Source organism: Vigna umbellata, chromosome 8 (assembly GCF_029865625.1).
Source record: "Vigna umbellata cultivar VRB3 chromosome 8, Vumbellata_1.0, whole genome shotgun sequence".
Lineage (NCBI taxonomy): Eukaryota > Viridiplantae > Streptophyta > Magnoliopsida > Fabales > Fabaceae > Vigna > Vigna umbellata.
This window is the reverse complement of record NC_142172.1, coordinates 16,898,303-16,923,255: the sequence shown is the minus strand read 5'-3', so window position 1 is coordinate 16,923,255 and position 24,953 is coordinate 16,898,303. Positions and strand designations below refer to the sequence as shown.

The 24,953-nt window shown below is 32.8% G+C and overlaps 2 protein-coding genes and 1 pseudogene across 7 annotated transcripts; 2 read left to right on the top strand and 1 right to left on the bottom strand.

Moving 5' to 3' along the window:
- Window positions 1-864: 864 nt before the first annotated feature.
- On the bottom strand, window positions 865-7,499 carry LOC148194134 (uncharacterized). The gene is made up of 2 exons (XM_088096013.1): window positions 7,075-7,499; window positions 865-1,071 (listed from the first exon to the last, which is right to left on the bottom strand). Exons 1-2 carry the CDS (start codon window positions 7,469-7,471, stop codon window positions 1,040-1,042), a joined length of 429 nt encoding a protein of 142 aa, XP_087952139.1. The 5' UTR covers window positions 7,472-7,499; the 3' UTR covers window positions 865-1,039.
- A 6,347-nt stretch (window positions 7,500-13,846) lies between these two features.
- Window positions 13,847-15,685, top strand: LOC124839588 (protein transport protein SEC13 homolog B pseudogene; annotated as a pseudogene). 2 transcript variants are annotated; one of them, XR_015781448.1, is made up of 2 exons: window positions 13,847-13,978; window positions 14,645-15,685. The product of XR_015781448.1 is annotated as a protein transport protein SEC13 homolog B pseudogene, transcript variant X1 (transcript). The 2 variants fall into 2 exon arrangements; XR_015781449.1 differs by having other exon boundaries at window positions 13,860-13,978; window positions 14,642-15,685.
- Window positions 15,686-17,920: 2,235 nt separating this feature from the next.
- Window positions 17,921-24,006, top strand: LOC124839589 (EH domain-containing protein 1-like). Of its 4 annotated transcripts, none has more exons than XM_088097363.1 (16): window positions 17,921-18,081; window positions 18,270-18,349; window positions 20,120-20,188; window positions 20,271-20,328; window positions 20,448-20,497; window positions 20,587-20,623; window positions 20,728-20,783; window positions 21,468-21,581; window positions 21,745-21,847; window positions 22,051-22,100; window positions 22,224-22,352; window positions 22,448-22,699; window positions 22,800-22,879; window positions 23,052-23,175; window positions 23,450-23,593; window positions 23,683-24,006. In XM_088097363.1, exons 1-16 carry the CDS (start codon window positions 17,997-17,999, stop codon window positions 23,866-23,868), a joined length of 1,617 nt encoding a protein of 538 aa, XP_087953489.1. In that variant the 5' UTR covers window positions 17,921-17,996; the 3' UTR covers window positions 23,869-24,006. The 4 variants fall into 4 exon arrangements, with proteins under 4 accessions (XP_087953489.1, XP_087953488.1, XP_087953487.1 ...); XM_088097362.1 differs by having other exon boundaries at window positions 20,448-20,500; XM_088097361.1 differs by having other exon boundaries at window positions 20,271-20,341; window positions 20,455-20,500.
- The last annotated feature ends 947 nt before the right edge of the window (window positions 24,007-24,953 follow it).

Below are 24,953 nucleotides of genomic sequence, written 5' to 3'. Positions count from 1 at the left end.
TATTTAAATTTCAAAAAGATTAAAAAACTTAAATAAAATTAAATACATAATAAATAATATAGTACGAAAATAACAACTAAAAAAATTTAATTTATTATACTAACCTAATAAAAATAAAACCTAATAAAATAAATATATCCTAACGCAGATCGAAATCCGGTTATCCGCTTCTGCAGATCGAAACGCGGTTGTTTATCTGTGCCGCAGATCAAACTGCGGTTTGTGCTTGCCGTAGATCGAACTGCGTTTCTCCTTGCCGCAGATCGAAATGCGGTTCTGTGCCCTTTCTGCACTTCCAACTGCGGACGTGCAACTCCAACGAGCTCCGGTGACCGAACACGAACCACGAACCGAACACGAAGCACAAATTACAGCAAACAAAATTATAGCAGATGCAAGGCTACTAACCTGTACGCCAGATACACCTCAGATCTGTGAGGAAAACAACGGAGAAACGTAGCGTGGCACGAAGTACGACTGAAAAAGCTTGACACGAACGCAGCGGAGACAAGATACATGGAGACAACAATGGTAGAGAGGAGGACGACGGAGAGAAAAAGAGGGAGGAGACTCTTTGGAAAGGGGCTGTAGGTGTAGGGTTTGAGATGCGGCAAAAGAGTTAAAGTTTTACTAAACTTTTTAAAAATCCAAAATATTCTTCTCTCCTCGTTGACTGTGGCAAGGGCATAGTTGGAATTAAAATTTCTTTTGGAGGTGCAGGACGAGGGCCGTGAGGTGCAGGGAGAATGACTCGTAGCAGGTATAGTTTTATCCTGCGGGTCGGGTTGCGGGTGTAACACCCGAATATTTTAAAGGGTATTACTGATAGTAGAGACTAAATTAATTTGATATCTCATATAAACAATCAAACTTTATTTCAATTACTTCAAAGTACAATACCAAACTTACAAACTTTAAACAATATAGTCTTCACCATTGAAATTTCAACTTATAAATTTTACACAACATAATCTTCCCAATACAAATTTATTCTTTTTACAAAAATCCCTGAAAGTTTTTCCCCGCATCTCTCTCATCTCTAAGCTTTTTCAACCGCATCTGCAACATTATCTAATCACATATAACATGAGTTATATGATCATAGTACAAACAAATAAGGGTAAGCCAACCATATCATAAAATCATTAAACTTGTAACAAAAATATTAAAATCAGGTATTTCTGCAATTGATAAAATATCATTATTCCGATGTCATTAATTCATCATTATCAAAATCATCTTTCTCATTTCCATAAATCTTACAAGTGTACCATGCTTACTCATGAAGCCTTATGGTCAGACCGCTCTCTGCCTGCTTCCTTAAGCCTCACTTACATACTATGTCTTACTTTCTGAAGCCTTATGGTCAGACCCCTCTCTGCCTGCTTCCAAAAATCTCAGGTGTTACTTTGCTCATACCAAACTCTCATGGTATAACTCGAACATACTACTCCCGGTAGTAAACATCATTTTATAAGTAATGATTTCTCATATCCACTCCAACATTTCATAAAAACCAACAATTCATACCCTCTTATCCACCTAACTCAATCATGTTCATTCTTTAATCATGAATTCATAATAACCCGTTTTGGTATCGATAAATTAAACACATTGCCAGATATCATGCTTCATATTATAAACTCATTTTGCCCATAACGAGTATAACTCAACATATTTTCACCGAACAAAGATCATGGATCAACCAAAATACATCAACATATCTTAGGAACTACATATTAAAGTCTGGGCTCAATGTAATGATAAATAAAATATATATGAAATTTTTACCATGATAATATTATGCATCTACAATCAACTTGTTTTATTTTATTTTCATCCTAGTAGAGATTTTTCTTTACCCCAATTGGTCACCGGAGAGGACCCAGATGTCTGAACGCATCAAACTCACCTTCGACGCCAGCACATATGACTAGTCACAACTGACTGGACCAGGCCAGGGCTGCTCTATGATCAGGGATGTGCCAACTCAGGTTTTTAAGGTTCCTCTATCCTACCAACAAAGGGAGGCCTTCAATAATTAACAATTTATTTATTTAATTTATCTACCTTGTTTTCTTATGCTCTAAATCTTAAAATGCCTAATTTTACTTCCTCTCACAACAACCTCAAACACTGTATATATATTTAATACCAATATACAAGCTATTACAGAACCCTTATTCCAAACCTTCCAACAAGATTAATTTCAGCCAACAAACTCATTCAATAAAATCATTACAATAAACATCCATAATAGAATTCATACAAGATAATTATAAACAATTAACAATAATAAAACATTACTATAAATGGTCATAGAAGAATACAATATTTGACAATCATAACAATAATCTTAATATAAAAATTCATGGGGAAACAAGAAGTTGAATCTGGCAGAGCCGGTTAGACAACTTCTAATCCATCCATCAATACAATATAATTAAATAACAAGAACAATACATGTCTGGGGAAATAAGAAGTTGAATCTGGCAGAGCCGGTTAGACAACTTCTAATCCTTCCAAAAATGCAATAAAATAAATAAGTAAAGAAATAAATAGTTTGGGGAAACAAGAAGTTGAATCTGGCAGAGCCGGTTAGACAACTTCTAATCCTTCCAAAAATGTAATAAAATAAATACGGAAGGAAATAAAAAAAATTTGGGGAATCAAGAAATTGAATCTGGCAGAGCCGGTTAGACAATTTCTAATCCTTCCAAAATACAATAAAAATAAATAAGGAAAACAATAAAATGTTTGGGGAAACAAGAAATTGAATCTGGCAGAGCCGGTTAGACAATTTCTAATCCTTCCAAAAAAAAAATAAACCACTAATAACATACAATTGACATAACATAATCAATATCACATTTTAAAATTTTCACACTTGGATATTAACACACAAAAAAACATATTCTCATTTAAAATTCAAAATCATACAGAAACAAAATACTCCATATTTAAGATTTAAAATCAGACAAAAGAAAAATATAGCATATTCAAGACTCAAGATAATACAAAAAGAAATACTCAAAGTTAGCTTCCCTTACCTCTATTCCAGACTTAGTTTCCTCTTCTCAAACCGTTCTCCGGAAACTTCCAGAATTTCCCCTCTTTAACTAGAATTTCCTCTAACTCTCTTCTCTCACAATTTCTCTAGAATTTTGGTGTAAATCTTCAGCCTCCCCCCCTTGGCTATTTATAGCCAAAAATTTTACTATTCATTTTTACTATTCATTTTTACTATTCACTTTTACTATTCATTTTTACTATTCAAAAATTATTTTTTATTCACCATTCTTATCTATAAATGATTACTTCTACGTGGAGTGTTCTCTTCCATAATTTATTTTAATATTTTTTTTTAACTATTCACTATTCACTATTCACTATTTACTATTTACTATTTACTATTCACTATTCACATTTCTAAAAAAAAAAAAAAAAAAAAAAAATCCTAAATAAGTTATCAAAAATTTGAAGCTCTCCCTCTAAAATTACTATAACTTTATATCCAAAAATTTACATTTTTCTATCCATTAAAATTATTATTACTAATAAAATGTTAAAATTTACTATTATAAATATTTTTTTTTTTCATGGATCTTACATTTTAACATACAAATATTTTCAAGGATCTTACAATCTCCCCAACAACAATTATTTTCGCCCTCGAAAATTATTTATTTAAACAAAGACTATTTAACAAAAAAAAAAATTACTTACAAAAGAGATATGGATATTCCTTTATCATAAATTCTTCCAATTCCCAAGTCATTTCCTGTGTGTCTTCATTCCAAAGTACCTTTACCGTGCGAATATCCTTCCCTCTTAACTTTTTCATTTGAACATCTAGTATACGCACTGGGCCAACTTCCATTGTTAAATTTTCCTTGACCTGAATTTCATCAACTTCTAACACATGCTTTGGATCTGGAATATACTTCCTCAGTTGGGATACATGAAAAACGTTATGCAAATATGTCAATCGAGGTGGTAGTGCTATCTCATAAGCCACTGGCCCAATCTTTTTGAGAATTTGATACGGTCCGAGAAATTTTGGTGTCAGTTTCCTCATCTTGATAGCTCTCCCGACTCCTGTAGTTGGCGTTACTCGTAAGAATACATGATCTCCTTCTTCAAATTCTAACGGTCTTCTTCTTTTGTCGGCATATGACTTTTGTCTACTTTGAGTTGCTTTCATCCGATCTTGGACTAATTTTATTTTTTCTGTGGTTTGTTGTAATAGCTCGGGTCCCACTGTCAGTGCTTCCCCATCTTGAAACCAACACAACGGTGTTCTACATCTTCTTCCATATAAAGCTTCATATGGTGGCATACCAATACTGGAATGATAACTGTTGTTGTAAGTAAATTCTACTAATGGTAGTATCTCATTCCAACTTCCAAGATGATCTAATACACAAGTTCTCAGCAAATCCTCCAAAGATTGAATAGTCCTTTCTGTTTGACCATCAGTCTGAGGGTGATAAGCCGAACTCATCTTCAACTGTGTTCCCAGAGCCTTCTGTAGCGTCTGCCAAAACCTTGAAGTAAACCTTGGATCTCTGTCTGACACAATGCTTGTAGGTATGCCATGCAACCTCACTACTTCCCCGATGTATAACTCCGTCAGCTTTTCTAGTGACATACGTTGATTAATAGGCAAAAAGTGAGCGCTCTTGGTTAGTCTATCAACGATAACCCAGATAGAATCGTGACCTTTTGATGATTTTGGTAAATGTGTTACAAAGTCCATCGAGATACTGTCCCACTTCCATTGAGGAATGTCTAACTGTCGTAACATCCCTCCCGGTTTTTGATGCTCCACTTTTGCTTTTTGACACACCAAGCAGGCTGCTACAAACTCGGCCACATCCCTCTTCATTCCATTCCACCAAAATGACTCTTTCAGGTCCTTATACATCTTAGTCATACCTGGATGTATGCTAAGACGACTTTTATGGCCTTCGTCTAAAATTAAATGTTTTAATTCACTCTTTGCAGGGATACACACTCTGTTTTTAAATCGAAGTATGCCATCTTTACTTAGAACGAACTCCTTAGCTTGATCGGTGTCCAACAACCTGATCTTTTGCTGCAACTCTTGATCCATCGACTGCTCAACCTTCACTTGTTCTAAGAAGTCACTAGTGATTACTAAATGACTACACCATATGTGATCTGGGTTTAACTGCAACCCCAAGTTCATATCACGTAACTTTTCTAACAGTTCTAATTCCTTCACCATCATCGTTGTTATCTGAGCTTGTCTCCTACTCAATGCATCTGCCACCACATTGGCTTTTCCTGGGTGATATAAAAGCTCGAAGTCATAGTCCTTCATATATTCCATCCATCTTCTTTGTCGCATGTTCAATTCCTTTTGATCGAACAAATACTTTAGACTCTTATGGTCACTAAAAACTTGGAAACTTGCCCCATAGAGGTAGTGTCTCCATGTCTTTAATGCAAATACTACTGCTGCAAGTTCGATGTCATGCGTTGGGTAGTTCTTCTCATGCGCTTTTAACTGCCTAGATGCATAAGCTACAGGTCTCCTTCCTTGCATTAGAACGCACCCCAATCCTTGATATGATGCATCGCAGTACACCTCAAAAGATTTGCTAGAGTCTGGAATGATTAATACTGGTGCTGACGTTAGTCGTTGCTTCATATTTTCAAAACTGGCTTCGCACTTGTCAGTCCACAGAAATGGTTGATCTTTACGAGTTAACTGAGTTAGAGGACCTACAATCTTGGAAAACCCTTCGACAAAACGTCGGTAATAACCGGCTAATCCTACAAAACTTCGTACTTCAGTTACAGTTTTCGGCCGCTCCCACTTTAGCACAGCTTCCACTTTTGCTGGATCCACTGAGATTCCTTGAGCAGAAATCACATGACCCAAAAATTGTACTTTCTCTATCCAGAACTCACACTTTGATAGTTTCCCATACAGTTGATGTTTTCTTAAAATTTCCAACGCCACCCTCAAGTGTTCTGCATGCTTTTCCTTATTCTCTGAATAGATAAGAATATCGTCGATAAATACTACCACGAACTTATCTAAACATGACCGAAATATTCTGTTCATGTAGTCCATAAAAATCGCTGGGGCATTCGTCACACCAAACGGCATTACCACGTACTCAAAGTGTCCATAGCGAGATCTGAAAGCCGTCTTTTGTACATCTTCCGTCTTGACAAGAATCTGATGGTAACCAGATCTGAGATCAATTTTTGAAAACACCTCTGCTCCTCTCAACTGATCTAATAGATCATCGATTCTTGGCAAAGGATACTTGTTCTTTATTGTAACCTTGTTCAACTGTCGATAATCCACGCACAACCTTGAACTTCCATCCTTCTTCTTCACCAGCAATACAGGAGCTCCCCATGGAGACACACTTGGACGGATAAACTTCTTCTCCAACAGATCTTCGATTTGCTTTTTCAACTCTGCTAGTTCGGCAGGAGCCATTCTGTATGGAGCCATAGAAACCGGGCCAGCTCCGGGCACTAGATCTATTGTGAAATCGATCTCTCGACTAGGTGGTAAACCTGGCACTTCTTCTGGAAAAACATCAACATATTCTTCTACCACAGGTATTCCGATGATTTGTTCTTCAGTATTCTCTCTTTTCTCCTAAGCTAACACCACATAGCAGGTAGCTCCATCTTTGATATCCTTCGCAGCGACTCGAGTTGAGCTTAGTTCTAAATTGTTCAAATTTAGAAACTCTATCTTTTGTTTCCCACAATCAATAAGAACGTGATTGGCAGTCAACCAATCCATTCCTAAAATAATGTCTAGATTTTGAAGGGGTAAGCAGATCAAGTTCACTTTGAACTTGCGTCCTGCAATTTGGATCGGGCATCCGACACAGACTGAACTGGTCGTAACTGGTCCCGATGCTGGTGTAGAAACTACTAATTCACACCCTAGATCAAGCATCGGTAATCCGAGTCTTTCTAGACATGCTAGGGATATAAAGGAGTGTGTGGCTCCAGAGTCAAACAAAACATATACGCATTCTCCTAACAGCATACAGGTGTGTAAGATTAATGTACCTGGCTTAGTAGCCTCTTCTGCAGACATTGCGAATACTCTTCCTGTTGCCCGGGGCTTTACTTCAGCAGAATCTTGTTGTTGTGGTTCTCCCACCTTCTTTTTCTTTGGACAGACATTAGCAAAGTGTCCCGGATCATTGCAGATGAAACATCTCTTCCCTTCAATTCTTTCCCCAGTAAGTTTAGGGCAGTCACGTCTGAAATGTGCCCCTCCACACTCAAAACACTTCACTGTTCCTCGATATGATAATTGTGGTTTTTCATAAGGTTTCTTGTTGAATTTCATTGAAGATTCTCCCTTTGCAAGTCTGGAAACTCTACTTGGATCAAACTCCAACAATTCTATCATTCTGGCTTTCTCTACCAATGCTGGAAACTCTTGTATTTCCAATGGCATAAGTACCTTCTTCAGTTCATGCCTTAGTCCTCCCTCGAATTTTCGACATCTCCATTCTTCTGTGATATTCTGAGTATAAAACCTCGAGAGATAGTTAAATTTTACTACGTACTCTTGTACTGATAACCTTCTTTGTTGTAAGGTCAGAAACTCCGCCTCCCTTGCAAATTTTGCACTGTTTGGAAAATATTTTTCCAAGAACCTTATCTTAAAGTTCTCCCAATTCACAGTCTCACCACGAACCGTCATCAACTGTTGCATACTTTCCCACCAATATTCAGCCTCACCCACCAAAAGAAATGATGCATAAGTTAATTTTTGTTCTTCTGAGCAAGTTATTACCCGAAAAATCTTCTCGTTCTGCCTTAGCCAAGAGTCAGCCTCATCAGGAGTAGCCTCCCCATTAAATTTAGTTGGATCATGCCTTAAGAAGTCATTCAAGCTAGAATGATTTTGAGGTACTTGATCAACTTGTTGTTGCTGCATCTTTGTCGAGTTTAAATGATTTCTTCAAAAAGATAACAATACAATTTAGCATATGATATCAATTTCCTCCAAATAGTCATTTTCATCATAACCATTAATAGTTTTACTAAGAATAATAATTTCACTCCCCATAGTCCCAAAATACTTTCGAAAACCATTGCTCTGATACCATAATGTAACACCCGAATATTTTAAAGGGTATTACTGATAGTAGAGACTAAATTAATTTGATATCTCATATAAACAATCAAACTTTATTTCAATTACTTCAAAGTACAATACCAAACTTACAAACTTTAAACAATATAGTCTTCACCATTGAAATTTCAACTTATAAATTTTACACAACATAATCTTCCCAATACAAATTTATTCTTTTTACAAAAATCCCTGAAAGTTTTTCCCCGCATCTCTCTCATCTCTAAGCTTTTTCAACCGCATCTGCAACATTATCTAATCACATATAACATGAGTTATATGATCATAGTACAAACAAATAAGGGTAAGCCAACCATATCATAAAATCATTAAACTTGTAACAAAAATATTAAAATCAGGTATTTCTGCAATTGATAAAATATCATTATTTCGATGTCATTAATTCATCATTATCAAAATCATCTTTCTCATTTCCATAAATCTTACAAGTGTACCATGCTTACTCATGAAGCCTTATGGTCAGACCGCTCTCTGCCTGCTTCCTTAAGCCTCACTTACATACTATGTCTTACTTTCTGAAGCCTTATGGTCAGACCCCTCTCTGCCTGCTTCCAAAAATCTCAGGTGTTACTTTGCTCATACCAAACTCTCATGGTATAACTCGAACATACTACTCCCGGTAGTAAACATCATTTTATAAGTAATGATTTCTCATATCCACTCCAACATTTCATAAAAACCAACAATTCATACCCTCTTATCCACCTAACTCAATCATGTTCATTCTTTAATCATGAATTCATAATAACCCGTTTTGGTATCGATAAATTAAACACATTGCCAGATATCATGCTTCATATTATAAACTCATTTTGCCCATAACGAGTATAACTCAACATATTTTCACCGAACAAAGATCATGGATCAACCAAAATACATCAACATATCTTAGGAACTACATATTAAAGTCTGGGCTCAATGTAATGATAAATAAAATATATATGAAATTTTTACCATGATAATATTATGCATCTACAATCAACTTGTTTTATTTTATTTTCATCCTAGTAGAGATTTTTCTTTACCCCAATTGGTCACCGGAGAGGACCCAGATGTCTGAACGCATCAAACTCACCTTCGACGCCAGCACATATGACTAGTCACAACTGACTGGACCAGGCCAGGGCTGCTCTATGATCAGGGATGTGCCAACTCAGGTTTTTAAGGTTCCTCTATCCTACCAACAAAGGGAGGCCTTCAATAATTAACAATTTATTTATTTAATTTATCTACCTTGTTTTCTTATGCTCTAAATCTTAAAATGCCTAATTTTACTTCCTCTCACAACAACCTCAAACACTGTATATATATTTAATACCAATATACAAGCTATTACAGAACCCTTATTCCAAACCTTCCAACAAGATTAATTTCAGCCAACAAACTCATTCAATAAAATCATTACAATAAACATCCATAATAGAATTCATACAAGATAATTATAAACAATTAACAATAATAAAACATTACTATAAATGGTCATAGAAGAATACAATATTTGACAATCATAACAATAATCTTAATATAAAAATTCATGGGGAAACAAGAAGTTGAATCTGGCAGAGCCGGTTAGACAACTTCTAATCCATCCATCAATACAATATAATTAAATAACAAGAACAATACATGTCTGGGGAAATAAGAAGTTGAATCTGGCAGAGCCGGTTAGACAACTTCTAATCCTTCCAAAAATGCAATAAAATAAATAAGTAAAGAAATAAATAGTTTGGGGAAACAAGAAGTTGAATCTGGCAGAGCCGGTTAGACAACTTCTAATCCTTCCAAAAATGTAATAAAATAAATACGGAAGGAAATAAAAAAAATTTGGGGAATCAAGAAATTGAATCTGGCAGAGCCGGTTAGACAATTTCTAATCCTTCCAAAATACAATAAAAATAAATAAGGAAAACAATAAAATGTTTGGGGAAACAAGAAATTGAATCTGGCAGAGCCGGTTAGACAATTTCTAATCCTTCCAAAAAAAAAATAAACCACTAATAACATACAATTGACATAACATAATCAATATCACATTTTAAAATTTTCACACTTGGATATTAACACACAAAAAAACATATTCTCATTTAAAATTCAAAATCATACAGAAACAAAATACTCCATATTTAAGATTTAAAATCAGACAAAAGAAAAATATAGCATATTCAAGACTCAAGATAATACAAAAAGAAATACTCAAAGTTAGCTTCCCTTACCTCTATTCCAGACTTAGTTTCCTCTTCTCAAACCGTTCTCCGGAAACTTCCAGAATTTCCCCTCTTTAACTAGAATTTCCTCTAACTCTCTTCTCTCACAATTTCTCTAGAATTTTGGTGTAAATCTTCAGCCTCCCCCCCTTGGCTATTTATAGCCAAAAATTTTACTATTCATTTTTACTATTCATTTTTACTAATCACTTTTACTATTCATTTTTACTATTCAAAAATTATTTTTTATTCACCATTCTTATCTATAAATGATTACTTCTACGTGGAGTGTTCTCTTCCATAATTTATTTTAATATTTTTTTTTTAACTATTCACTATTCACTATTCACTATTTACTATTTACTATTTACTATTCACTATTCACATTTCTAAAAAAAAAAAAAAAAAAAAAAATCCTAAATAAGTTATCAAAAATTTGAAGCTCTCCCTCTAAAATTACTATAACTTTATATCCAAAAATTTACATTTTTCTATCCATTAAAATTATTATTACTAATAAAATGTTAAAATTTACTATTATAAATATTTTTTTTTTTCATGGATCTTACATTTTAACATACAAATATTTTCAAGGATCTTACAGCGGGTAGGCATTATCCGTGCCCGATCCGACCCGTTGTCATCCCTAGTTATTACTAGTAAATAAACAGCTTTTTAACTCGCACATTATGTTTCGGTTTCAAAAAAATAGAAACGTATAAAAAAATGGTGACAATTTCGTCATTCTAGCGACACTATATGCCTCGGTTAAGTTTGAACTGATGCCTAAGGAGGTATACTGCCTCGGTTCTCTGAATAACCGAGGCAAAAAACTCTGTTGAATCAGACTTTTTACCTGACACTTTTTTTTAAATAGGTCTACTGCCTCGGTTCTCTGATTAACCGGGGCAAAAAAGCATGATAGCTTTTTCAAAATAGGCTTACTGTGCCTCGGTTCTTTGACTAACCGAGGCAAAAAACCCTGACAGGTTTTTCAAAATAAGTATACTATCTCGGTTCTCTGACCAACCGAGGCAAAAAAACCCTGACAACTTTTTCGAAATAGGCCTACTGCGTCGGTTATTTGACCAGCCGAGGCAGTATGTCCTGTCAGAAATTGATTCTGAATGTTTCAAATCCATTTTGTCAATCTCTACTGCCTCGGTTTCGTTTTAACCAATGTAATAAACCCTTTATGCCTCGGTTTAAGCACGAACTGAGGCCTATAATTAGTAGATATTTTCAATTTTTTTTATTTACAATTTTATTTTCAATTTTTTCTCGAAGGTTTATACATCAGTTTTTTTATAATCGAGGTAATAACCTCTTCGATAGTTAAATTCCATAATTGTAAACACAGTAAGCATACTTTCGGTATTTCTTCTTCCTCTTCCGCTAGAGAACGCGAATTGTTGCTTCCAATCTCGCCCGAACAGTTTGTCGCTCCGCTGTTGTTGCCTCCACCACTGGTCGTCATAGCTGCCTCCACCATTGGTTGTCGTCTCCGTTTCATCCTCATTGGCGTTTCTGCCTTCATCCTCCTAGTCCTCTTCCTTACCTTCCTCATATGGGTCATCCTCCGCCCCACCAAGCCCCGCTTCACCTCCAAGATGCCACCCCCTTCACCTTCAACCTCTCCTCCCCAATCCCCAACACTCTCTCTCTTTCACCATGCAGATCACCCTATTTGCCCACAACTCTAACTCCCGCATCGGTGTCTACTAACACGCACTCCACCTCCACGAATCCTACCATAGCCAGCAGATCTCCCTCCCCATCGCCATCCTTGACACCTATCAGTGCCACCACGACTTCACCGTCTGGTTGCCCGTTTTCTTGAATAGGCAAAAGTCCCCATTTTTTGAAAATAAAAATAAAAAAAAGGCATCTACCGCCTCAGTTTGAATTCAACCGAGGTAAAAGACCCCCACATACTACCTCAGTTCTAAAATGAGGCAAAAAGACTACCCCTTTTTGCCTCGCCTGTATATACCTCGATTCATGAACCGTTGCGTATAGACGAAAATAACCGGTGTCGTTTTCTTTTACTACACTAGTGTATTTTAAGACTCTCATTTGAATATGTTTGGGTGACTATTATATTATATGTATCCGAGACCATATCGACTTATATATATGAGGTTATCTCAAGCAAACATAAACACGTACCAGACATCATATTGGTTGATAATAACCAAGATGATCCCAACTCATATTTATCTCATATCACTTCAAATAACTATGAACACCTACTTTATAACATCTCTTTTTGTAATGATTGAGATCATATAGTTTAATTGCATTGTAATAGTAATGATTAATTATAATTATTAAAGATTAAAAGTTAAAATGTATTAATAAATCATTAAACAAATTAATCACGTAGTTTAGGCTTAAGTTCATAAACCTAATATAAATAGCATTGATTATGTAATTTTTTTATCAGTAAAAAAAATATAAATATAATATCAGAGCACTTGTATACATACTTATTTGATGTAAAAACAAATAATATACCGAAAAAACTAACTCTAGTTATAACGATGTTGTCCTAGAGATGTTTTGAATAAAAAACTCTTCGGAAGCTATCAACCTTTTTGGGGTTAAATATGTTTTTAGTCCCTAAACTATTGGCCGTTTCTGGTTTTCGTCCCTCTTCCAAAGTAAGGTACAATTTGGTCCTCATTCTTTAGAAAAACGTTCGTTTTAGTCCTCAAAATTTTGTTTTTAGTCCTCGTTTTAATCCTCAAAACGTTCGTTTTTTCGACTAAAACGAACGTTTTTTAAAGATTGAGGACTAAATTGTACCTTACTTTGGAAGAGGGACGAAAACCAGAAACGGTCAATAGTTTAGGGACTAAAAACATATTTAACCCACCTTTTTGCCAACATGAATGAGACAAAGAAAAGATATTGTTGTACAAACTTTTTTTTCAATACGAGAAAACTAGTTACATTTTTATTTATTACAACATTTATTATAACGTGTGGCTTCAGTGTGGAATATCTTTTTAAGGGATAACTTTCTGAATTTTTAACTATACTTAGACTTGCAAACATTTTATCTTAAAAGCTGACAAATTAAAAGAGTTTGTATTTATAGTGTCTTTTAAGTCCTATAAAAACAATTATATTAATACTTTAATTAGGTTGCATGTGTTTATTTTTTATAATAAAATATTAAATTATTATTATAATAATTATAATTATAAATAAATATAAATAATTTTTATAATTTTATTGTAGATATTTTTTTGTTTATTTTGTAAGTAATTCTTTTATAAGAAATAGTTATTTTAGTTTAAGAATAATTAAACTTAAAAATATTAAATAAAAGTATAAATAAATTTAAAAAATATCTCATAAAAAATAAAATTAGTAAGAGAGTTATTTTATTTTTAAAAGATAATTATTTAAAGGGTAAAATGAAAAAGAAAATGTATATTTAAAACATTGGTTATAAGAAATCATTTTCTTCAGTTTCAGTTTTTTCGTTATATCTCGTCTTACACTCACCGGCCACCCTTACTCGCGCCACCGTACAGGACAACTCCGGCAGCCACCCTTGGTTCCTTAACTTTCTCTCTGTCTTTCTCAGGTCCTTTCTCTATTCTATCTCGATCTATTCAAATTTCAACTTAGATCATCTGTTTCCGTACCCATTTTGCGATCCTTCTTATTTATTTGATACATTTCTCTTTCTTTTGGGACAATTTCCTCACTTCATCCAATTTTTTTTTCGCCAGATGCGTTTTGTTTTCAAAGGTTAACCATTTCCCCCCAATTTTCCTTTTTCTTTACAGGGTTTGATGTTTCGAATTTTTTGAATTGCTTGCGATTCTATGATCATTTATAGATCTTGATTTGCACGGAATTGTGTTTCTTTTTCTTCAGTGCTAAATTCGATGAATATTTATTTAAAATTTAAAATTTTTGGCTGGGTTTTCACTTTTCATCACCTTGGGAATAGGGTTTTGCTTGAGTATTATGTTTTTGTTGATGGATTTATTATTATGTATAGTGTGAATTGTTTTCTGAAGTTCGATGAGTTGCTTGGTTGGAAAATGTTATATATTTGTGTATTCGGTATTGAATCTTATGCTTATGCTTTTGTTACTCCTTCATTACCTTTTATTTGATATTTGTTTTATCTTTTCTACATTGGAAGTGACTAGTTGAGAGAGGGTTTCTTTTAGACTATTAGTTTCACTTACAAATTGTTGTTTGGAACTAACTGTTTGCATTTTGTGTGTGTTGATAGCAGAAATATGCCTTCTCAGAAGGTTGAAACGGGTCACCAAGACACGGTCCATGATGTTGCAATGGATTACTATGGTAAGAGGCTGGCAACAGCTTCATCAGATCACACAATTAAGATAATTGGAGTGAGTAACACGGCCTCTCAGCATCTAGCAACATTGACTGGTCACCAAGGACCTGTTTGGCAAGTAGTGTGGGCTCACCCTAAGTTTGGTTCTCTACTTGCATCGTGTTCCTATGATGGCCGTGTCATTCTATGGAAGGAGGGTAACCAAAATGAATGGATTCAAGCTCATGTGTTTGATGAGCACAAATCATCTGTGAATTCTATTGCTTGGGCGCCCCACGAGTTGGGTCTCTGCTTGGCTTGTGGCTCATCAAATGGGAATATATCTATTTTCACTGCAAGAGCAGATGGTGGCTGGGACACTGCAGGGATTGATCAGGCTCACCCAGTCGGTGTCACTTCTGTGTCATGGGCACCATCAATGGCACCAGGTGCCCTGGTTGGCGCAGGGTTGCTTGATCCTGTGCAAAAGCTGTGCTCTGGTGGATGTGATAATACCGTGAAGGTATGGAAGCTCAGCAATGGACTGTGGAAGATGGACTGCTTCCCTGCTCTTCATATGCACACAGATTGGGTTCGAGATGTTGCTTGGGCACCCAATCTAGGGCTACCTAAATCTACTATTGCTAGTGCATCGCAGGATGGTAAAGTGGTTATATGGACCGTGGCAAAAGAGGGTGATCGGTGGGAAGGCAAGGTTTTGAATGATTTCAGGACACCTGTTTGGAGGGTTTCATGGTCACTGACAGGAAACATACTGGCTGTGGCTGATGGGAACAACAATGTGACATTGTGGAAGGAAGCAGTAGACGGGGAATGGCAACAGGTGTCAACTGTGGAGCCTTAGAATGTGATTTGCAGGCCTTGTTTATTAATTTGAAAATGGTTAGAATTTTTTTTTTAACTATAGTTGACATCTTGTTACCCTGCATATTATACAGTTGATTAATTTTGCTTCATAAAGCACTAGTTCCTTGATGTTTGTGATCCATTACATATTCTGTGATTTGAAGAATGAAGTTCATTAGTCCGAGGTATTTTCAGATTAGAAGAATGTTTTTGTAGTATATAATCTGACAATAGCTTCTGTTCTCGAAATTTCATAAATTGTTGCATTTAATTTTGACTGCGCGTGATTAATCCATCCCCCTTGAGAATTTTGTTTTTAACCAAGCCTGTGATAGCATCATGCGATCTTTATAATGACCTTGCTGGGATAAATATATTTTTATTGTTGCAGTGCATACCATATCAGTCAACCTAGCAACAGATTGGGGTGCATTTTTGCTGATGATTATCTTTATAATTGAAGTATTTCTAGAGTCATGTAACAGTTTAACTTAGGAAATGATCCCATAAGTGAAATAAGTTTAATGAACAAGGATTTGAAACGTATATATCTAAGATAAAATTTTAACAGGTAGAGAGAGGGGATAGAGAAGAAATCTAAGAATAGAAGAAACCCAAAGACAGGCACTAGTTTCCCTTACTTGATTGGGAAAACTACCACGGTTCTATACAGCGTATTACCCCGTCCCAGCTCAAGAAATTCGAAAAACGTCTACAAACCACAAAATCGTGATCAAAATAAATCTTTAGAACCACTGATCGACAAGAAGTTTGAAAAAGAGATAAGGTAACACATGCAAAGAATTCTATATGCATGTAAAGAATTCTATATGTATATGTATTAAACTAAGAATTAAAGAAAAATTAGTAGAAACTTACTTATTCTATAAGAAAAACCGATCGATAGATAATGGAGGACTCATTGTTGTGATATCTTAGATATCTCCTGATCGTCAAATAAACCATAAATCTTAGAAGGGAAATAGAACTCTGAGTTTTAGAGAGATAGCGAATGTTTTAAATAATGAGACGTGTTTATGAAATTTTATTCATATTATTAAATTATTTTAACATTAAAATATTCGGTCTCATTATTTTAAAACACATATCATTCTAATAATTTATTTTTTAGGTTCTTACATCAAGCATTTCAATCTTTTTACAAAAATTATTTAAGTTCTAAAAAATTACGTCATTAAGTATTTCATACAAATAACTTCTTAAAATTCTTTTTTAATTTTAAAAGCATATTAACATGTTTTTCTCATAATTTTATTTTCAATATTCTTTACTATTGAGATGAAATTTCCTGTGTGTTTTACCCACCTAATAGTAAATGTTAAAAAGATAGTATCGCAACAATAAATATTAAAAATATATTACAAATTTATCTAAGAATAAAATTCAATTGCTAAGAAAATGCCAAAAAATAAAACTAATTAAAAATATAAACAGAGACCATATAATTAAATTTAAAGTTTTGCATATATTTTCACCTCACACTTCTATTTAAACTGTATATATCCTTTCTTTGAAATTAGAAACCTCAACAGCGCCTAAAAAAACAAGTTACAGCAACACTGTTAATAATTACATGAAAAAAAAAATTGAGCGAAAACCTTCGATACGATAAAAACTTAGAAATTTTATATTGAACTGTATGGTTTAAGGCCTACTGGCCCTTTCAAACAAGGTATGTACCTTAACATTCGATCATAAAATAACATAATTTAAAGAATGTATATTAAAAAATAATTATTTAAATATGTGTTTAGTTTAAATATGTTTTTAGTTTCTAAATTATATGTAAAATTAAAATTTGTTGATCTTAACTTTGATGTATTTTAATCTTTAAATTTAAAACATAGAAAAGAATATTACAGTCTTTATGATGTGTACAACATAAAACACCTCATATGTAAAAAGAATTCATATGATAGTTAGAGAGATTATATTTATTATTTTTAAATTATAAACAAAATTATATCAAAAATTTAAAATATAGACGAATTTTAATTTTGTGTCTTTACTAAAATATGTTTAACCCAAGAATAATAAAGTAAACTATAATTTTAGTATCTCTTTTAGCTATAACCAACTATTTTGAGGTGCTTGAATTTATTCCAAATTAAATGAATTCATATTAAATGATGAGTCGTGTAATAATTTTGTCAACCCATTCTTATACTAATTTTAAGAAAACTTTCAACATGGTTTCCTCTTTTAACGTGATAATATGTAGTTATTAATGGAAATTCCAATTCCAGATTCTCAACACTTAACATAAACATTCACAATATAAAAAGCACGAAATTTGTGTCATACATGGTTTGCAACAACGTCAATGGGATAACCATTCCTCTGCAAGCATTTGAGACCCTCTTCATATCTCATATACAAAAGTCATAAAAAAGAATCAATTTTCTAAATTGTTCTTATAATGGAACTTGCCATAGTTCCAGTTGATTCAAGTTTAAAAGATAATCAAACCCTATATGAAGAGTGGTTCAATTATGCAGATGCAGGTTCGTTTGAACAACTTTTTTATCTTTGTTTCGTTCTTTAGGGATTAATATAAATTTGCAAAATAATTAAATTTTGAATTAGTTTAAAAACTGTTTCTATTAACCTTCCTATTTTTGTCATTTGTTTGATTGTTTTATGGAAAAATAAAGTTGTTCTTGTGCTAATAATGAAATTTTTATGTATTCAGATGGGGATGGTCGTTTCACAGGCACTGAAGCGATCAAATTTTTTGCTATGTCAAACTTATCACGACAAGATTTGAAACAGGTTTTGTACTTTATAAATTTGTTCTGTGCACAGGAACAGGAGGAGACATTGATAAGGACAATGTATTTGTGGATTAAGATTAAGAAACAACATTTTAAAAAAAAATTGTTTTGGAGATCCCATCAACTATAGATTATAAATTGATTTTGCAGAATTTAGTCACACACCATGATATTATATTGAATAAATTAAATGTTTAGAGTTTGTTCTTAAAGAATGACACCTAACATATTAATAATGAATATCAATGTTGAAAAAGAGGAAACTTATTTATAATATCAAGTGTTTTTCTTAAATCATCTATATAATTATACAAATATTTTTTTATACATGTTTTTTCAACCCTTCAAAATATCCTTTTATTTTCTAAGCGGTCAAAATAGATTAAAATTCATAAGTCAATTTAGTCCACTATTTATTCGAGTCGAATTGGTTTAAAAAAAATTACAAATTTAATCACATACTAAAAATGAATTTGGTTCACTAAGAATCTAACTCATCCAGGGAGGATTTGATTATTACCTTACCCATAAATTTTAAATATTAAATTATATTAAAAAACGAAAATCCTAAATGTTCTCTTATCTTTAAATGTATTTGGATTGTGTATTTTTGTGATTTAGGATTCTATTTAGGGTTAAATATGTTTTTCGTCCCTTAAGTATCACACGATTTTGGTTTTAGTCCCTACTCGAAACTTTGATAGTTTTTAGTCCTCATAGTTTTGAAACTCTTACTACTAGTCCTTAAAATTGGACAACGTTAACTTTTAGTATATGTGGCTAACGGCCAGCTCACGTGTGATGCCACCTTCCTTGACTACTTTTAATTGATGTGGTAGTAAAGGTGTGGTGGTCGGTCGGCCTGGTGACGGGTTATGGTGACGGGTTCAATATATGAAAGACCGAATGGTATTGGGCAAAGACCGAACAATGTTGGGAAAAGACTGAACGGTGTTGGGCAAAGACCGAACAATTATGGTGACGGGTGGAGTGCAATATATGAAAGACCGAACGGTGTTGGGAAAAGACCGAACGGTTATGGGCAAAGACCACCATGCCGACCACCAGACCGAGTGGCCGACCATCCACCAGGCCGACCGACCACCACACCTTTACTGCCACGTCAATTAGAAGTAGTCAAGTGGCATGACACGTGGGCTGGCCGTTAGCCAAGTCAAACAAAAGTTAACGTCATCCAATTTTAAGGACTAATAGTAAGAGTTTCAAAACTATGAGGACTAAAAACCATCAAAGTTTCGAGTAGGGACTAAAACCAAAATCGTGTGATACTTAAGGGACGAAAAACATATTTAACCCTTGTATTTAAAGTTTAAGATCATTTTAGATTGTATTTGGATTGAATTTTATTTATATTTCAATTAGAAAAAAATTATAATTTTTTTTAGAATTAAAAAAAATTTAATTGAGTCAACTCATTAACTTGTAGTGAATCGAACAAAATTTGAATTTTTTGAAATTACTAATAAATTAGCATAGTTGAGTTTAGTCAATGAGTGACCAACTCATAATGGATGAAACTGAGTCAAACCAATGATCCGTGTTGATAACTCTAATTTTTTAAACTTCAACATTTTTTATATTAAATAAATAAAAATTATCCAAAAAATAAACAAAACCTATCCCCAATAAATTATAAAAAATATTTATACTTATTTTTATAATTATAATTTTTATTATTGTAAAAATAATTAACTCTCTTTTGATATATTTCTTTCTTCCTTGTAACTAAGTTGTTTCTTTGTTGAAGGTATGGGCCATTGCAGATTCAAAACGAGAAGGATATTTAGGTTTCAGAGAATTTGTGACTGCTATGCAGGTGCAAAATTAATTCTTCAATATGATTTTGGAACTTAATGTTTTCCAATTTTCAAAACCTAACTAATCCATTTCAACTATAGCTTGTCTCTTTAGCACAAAGTGGATACCCAATAACACAAGATGTAGTAAATAGTGATGGTAACTTTTCTTTGTTTTTTCTTTCTTTGGTTTAATGGCTATATATATTTATATCAATAAAATATTTGCATTTTCATTTTTGTCACTTATTAAGTTTTTATGATTGACTTTTATTTCAGCTATGAGATATGTAAAACCACCCACAATGGAGGGTTTGGATGCATTAGTTGCAGTAAGTTTTTTTTTTTTCTTTTTTATGTTGAAATTGTATATTCATTTAGGGAAATAACATATTATTACATGGATTTGTTTGTGCAGAAGAAAAGGCGAAAGAATAAAGATAAAGATTTGAGTGGTAACGTATAATAATTCAATTATTAAAGGCATTTATTCACATTACTTTTATCCTTTTTCTTTGTACATTTTTTTAATCAATTTCACTCATGGGAAATCATGCAGTTAGTCCTCAACCATCACCTGCAAGTTATTGGTTTTCTTCAAAGTCAGTAAAAAAGGTAAAAATTTTGTTACTTGAATAATTACTTCATTATTTATAAGTAGTATGATTTGAAAAACATTTTGTCCCTTTTGGATAGTTATTGTAAGTAATAATTGGATGGTTTTGACTAATTTTTTTTATGAACTGCTAAAAGTTGTACCATAGCAAAAAATAAAAAAAGAATATTCTTATTATCTTTTAGTTGTATAATTTGTTGCCTTAACTTTTTGATATTGCTTAGTCCAACAAGTCATACTCCTCCATGACTAGATAAATAATTAAGTGATTTTATTTATCTTTGAATGAATTATGTATTAGATTTTTTTCATATTATGGTTGGTCTAAGAACTTTAAAAGATTTGTTTAGAACACCCATTAACTATTTTATGACTCTACATTGAAAATTGACCTAAGAAAACATAAAATTTTACATATTTTGTGCCAAATTTGGAAACTAAAGTTGTCAAATGCTTTTTTTTTTTTAACGAAAGATTTTTTGTTAAGAAACATTGAACAAAATATATTTGACATAAATTATAAACATCTTAGATTGGACTAAAAAACCCTGTTTTTCTTTTTTTATATTTTTATGATTTTTTATAATATTGTTATATAGGTTAATGGAGAAATCAAGCAAGACTTATTTGTATTTTTACTTTTTAATTTCTTCTAATATATTTATATTTTTGGGTATACGAAGGTGCCAGCTTCTTCGGTGACATCAGTCATAGATGGTTTGAAGAGACTTTACCTTCAAAAGTTGAAACCTTTAGAAGTTACTTATCGTTATAACGATTTTGTATCTCCTTTATTGGTTAGTAGTTTATTATATTTTCCTTTCTTTCATTAAGAAATACAAATAGATGTTTTTATATTTAATTTAATTTGTTTTCTCAGACAGACATGGATACATGTATACCCACAATTATATATATGTGGTTCGGTTTCCTATGATTATTTTTCTTTATGAATTACAGACAAATAGTGACTTTGATGCCAAACCTATGATTCTACTTTTGGGTCAATATTCCACTGGAAAAACAACATTTATTAAACATATGCTTAGAACCACTTATCCAGGCAAGTGATTCTTGGTCCTTTAATTTTTTTATTTATATTAGGTTAAAAATTTAAGTATGAGTGTAAATTTTCTATTAGATAAAAATAAAAAAATTAAGCGTAAAAACGTAAAACTTATTAACTCATTAAGTAGACTGTGATGTCAATGTAGTTAGATTCGGATTTTTAATAATGATTTTTTTTTTCTTCAACAATGTTATTAGGAGCTCATATTGGACCAGAACCAACAACTGATAGATTTGTTGTTGTTATGGTACGTTTAGACTCTAAATCTTAAAATCTAAAATGTTTCATTTTGTATTATTAATTATCATAAAAAAGAAAAACAATTTTTACTTTAGTTATGAAGAGTTAATTGTAGTTGTTTTTGGCATAGTCTGGACCTGATGAAAGAAGCATTCCTGGGAATACTGTTGCTGTCCAAGCAGACATGCCATTTAGTGGTCTTACTACATTTGGCACATCATTTTTGTCCAAATTTGAGTGTTCTCAAATGCCTCATCCTGTAAGACTCTTTTATACCTATTTAAAACAAAATCTAAGAGACTTATTTGTAGCATTTGAAACTTAACTCTCTCATTTTGTATCATTTGTTCAAAGTTATTGGACTACATTACATTTGTCGATAGCCCTGGAGTTTTGTCGGGAGAAAAACAAAGGACACAAAGACAATATGACTTCACAGGTGTAACATCGTGGTTTGCTGCTAAATGTGATTTAATACTCCTTTTGTTTGATCCTTACAAACTTGATATTAGCGATGAGTTCAAACGTGTGATATCATCCCTAAAAGGAAATGATGACAAAATTCGAGTGGTCTTAAACAAGGCAGACCAAGTTGATCCTCAACAAGTAAAAACATACATCATTAATATTTTAATTTGACTTAATCTAATGTGGTTTTACTTAAGGTCAAATTTGGCTTATATTTTTGTTTGATCCAACATTGCAGCTAATGAGAATATATGGTGCATTGATGTGGTCACTTGGGAAAGCATTAAATGTTCCTGAAGTCATGCGTGTATATATTGGGTAAGTCACTTTATAATTTGTATGTGTTCACTTCTAAATCTTAAAATGCCATGAAGTTACACATTTTTTATTTACATTCTTGTATAACTTAGATTTGGTTATACTTTTGTTTCATTCATTATCATATAAAATTGTCTTATCCATTTTATGATCAAACCTTTTTTTTCTGTAGTTCTTTCAACGATAGGTCTATACAAGATTCCATCTGTCCACTTGAAAATGAAATATTTCAAAAAGAACAGGACGATCTTCTATCAGACCTAAAAGATATACCAAAGAAAGCTTGTGATCGTAAAGTGAGTTTTATTTATAATTTTCATTATAATTTATCTACTACTTTAGGATTATTCATATGTATTCATGTTTCTTAAAAGCTATTTTGATGAAAAAATATTTACAAATACAAAATTGTGAATTTGAAATACTTGTTTATATAACTTTTCTCATTAAACATTTGGTAAGGAAACGCTATTGTAGAACAAAACCAAGATTCTTACTGGTACTTTCAGTACTATTTTATGGATACAAAAGTTTTATAAGATAAAATGTTAATTATCTTTTATATTGCAGATCAATGAATTTGTAAAACGAGCTAGATCTGCTGTGATACATGCTTACATTGTTAGCCATCTAAAGAAGCAAATGCCTACAATGATAGGAAAAGCTAAAGCTCAACAAAAGCTCATTGATAATTTGGGAGATGAATTTGTAAAGGTATGGATTTTGCTTTATATATAATTAAACTCACATGCATGTTTAGTTATAATAATTATTGAAAATTGAAATGCTAATGTTGTAATCAGGTACAAAGGGAGTTTCATCTACCAGCTGGTGACTTTCCAAATGTTGAACAATTTAGAGAGACTTTGAATGGTTACAACCTTGACAAGTTTGAGAAATTGAATAGAAAAATGATTCAAACAGTGGAAGATATGCTTGCGTATGATATTCCTAATCTCTTGAAGACATTCAGAAATCCCTATGGTTAAGTTTCTCAACAATTTATGAGGGGAGAAAATAATTTAAGAGAAAATGTGCAGGCCAATATTTATGTATGTATCATGCATATTAATATTAATATGCTTTACAATTTTTGAGAAAAAAATATTATACAATGGCTTCACCAACACACGCGTAGATGCAAGTTTGTAAAAGATGTACCGACATGATGATTTTAATGAACAGAAGAAATTTTTTTACTTCAAATTTCCAAAGACATCTCGAGCGTATTAATGGGTGGTTCGAATACCCACATAGATTTCGCTAGGATAGGTTCTAACCATGACTTTGATTCCATATTAAGAAGTATGCTTTAAGCCTAACTCAACCCGACAAAACCAACTTATAAGGTGAGGTTTGCACCCCACTTATATATTATAAATTGACCTTATTTCTAGTCGATATGAGACTACCAACACACCCCCTTCACGCCGAGATATAGTCGATGTGGGACTTCCAATACATTACAAAAGAAACACAACACAAATAATCACAACTCCCTAAAACTCACTTATTTGATTGCGCATGACGGTCAAAGGTCAAAAGTGGTGTCCAACGCCCCCAAGTTAATGGCATTGTCTAAGTGGCGCTCAGCCACACAACAATGGTGTTCGACAATGTATCAAATTCCTAAACTCTCTCATTAAGAATTGATTGAGTAATTTTAACACTTCTTGAGTTAATCCCTACTTAACATATCTCATGATACTTTTAAATTTGAGTTCTTATTTCATGGGGTGTCAAATGAGTTGAATTCAAAGAGCTCATGGAGACATTATTTCTAATCACAACCAAACCAAGACTTTTATGCTTCTCATAGATAAAATTTGAACTAAAACATGATGAACCATTTACCTCAGCCCATATGATCCAAATCACCAAATTTAGCTCTAATACCAATTCTAATATGATTTTAGGCACATTAAGACAAATTTACAATCAAATTTCAACTACTCATAACTATCAAAAACGACAACTAATAAACAATCACAAATTCACAATCATAGACAATCCAATCAACCAATTTGATCATGCAATTACAATTTTATTGTCAAATCAATCATCAAAGACTAAT

Bases quoted from the DNA above. Each gene is read 5' to 3' on its own strand.
- LOC148194134 (XM_088096013.1), bottom strand. From the start codon at position 7,471: ATGCCATTGGAAATACAAGAGTTTCCAGCATTGGTAGAGAAAGCCAGA. The intron at 1,072-7,074 runs GTACATTAATCT...ATATGTGATTAG, and splicing joins AGAAGAGGCTACTAAGCCAG to ATAATGTTGCAGATGCGGTT.
- LOC124839589 (XM_088097361.1), top strand. From the start codon at position 17,997: ATGGAACTTGCCATAGTTCCAGTTGATTCAAGTTTAAAAGATAATCAA. The intron at 20,342-20,454 runs GTTTTTTCTTTC...TTCAGCTATGAG, and splicing joins AGTGATGGTAACTTTTCTTT to ATATGTAAAACCACCCACAA. The intron at 23,594-23,682 runs GTATGGATTTTG...TGTTGTAATCAG, and splicing joins TGGGAGATGAATTTGTAAAG to GTACAAAGGGAGTTTCATCT.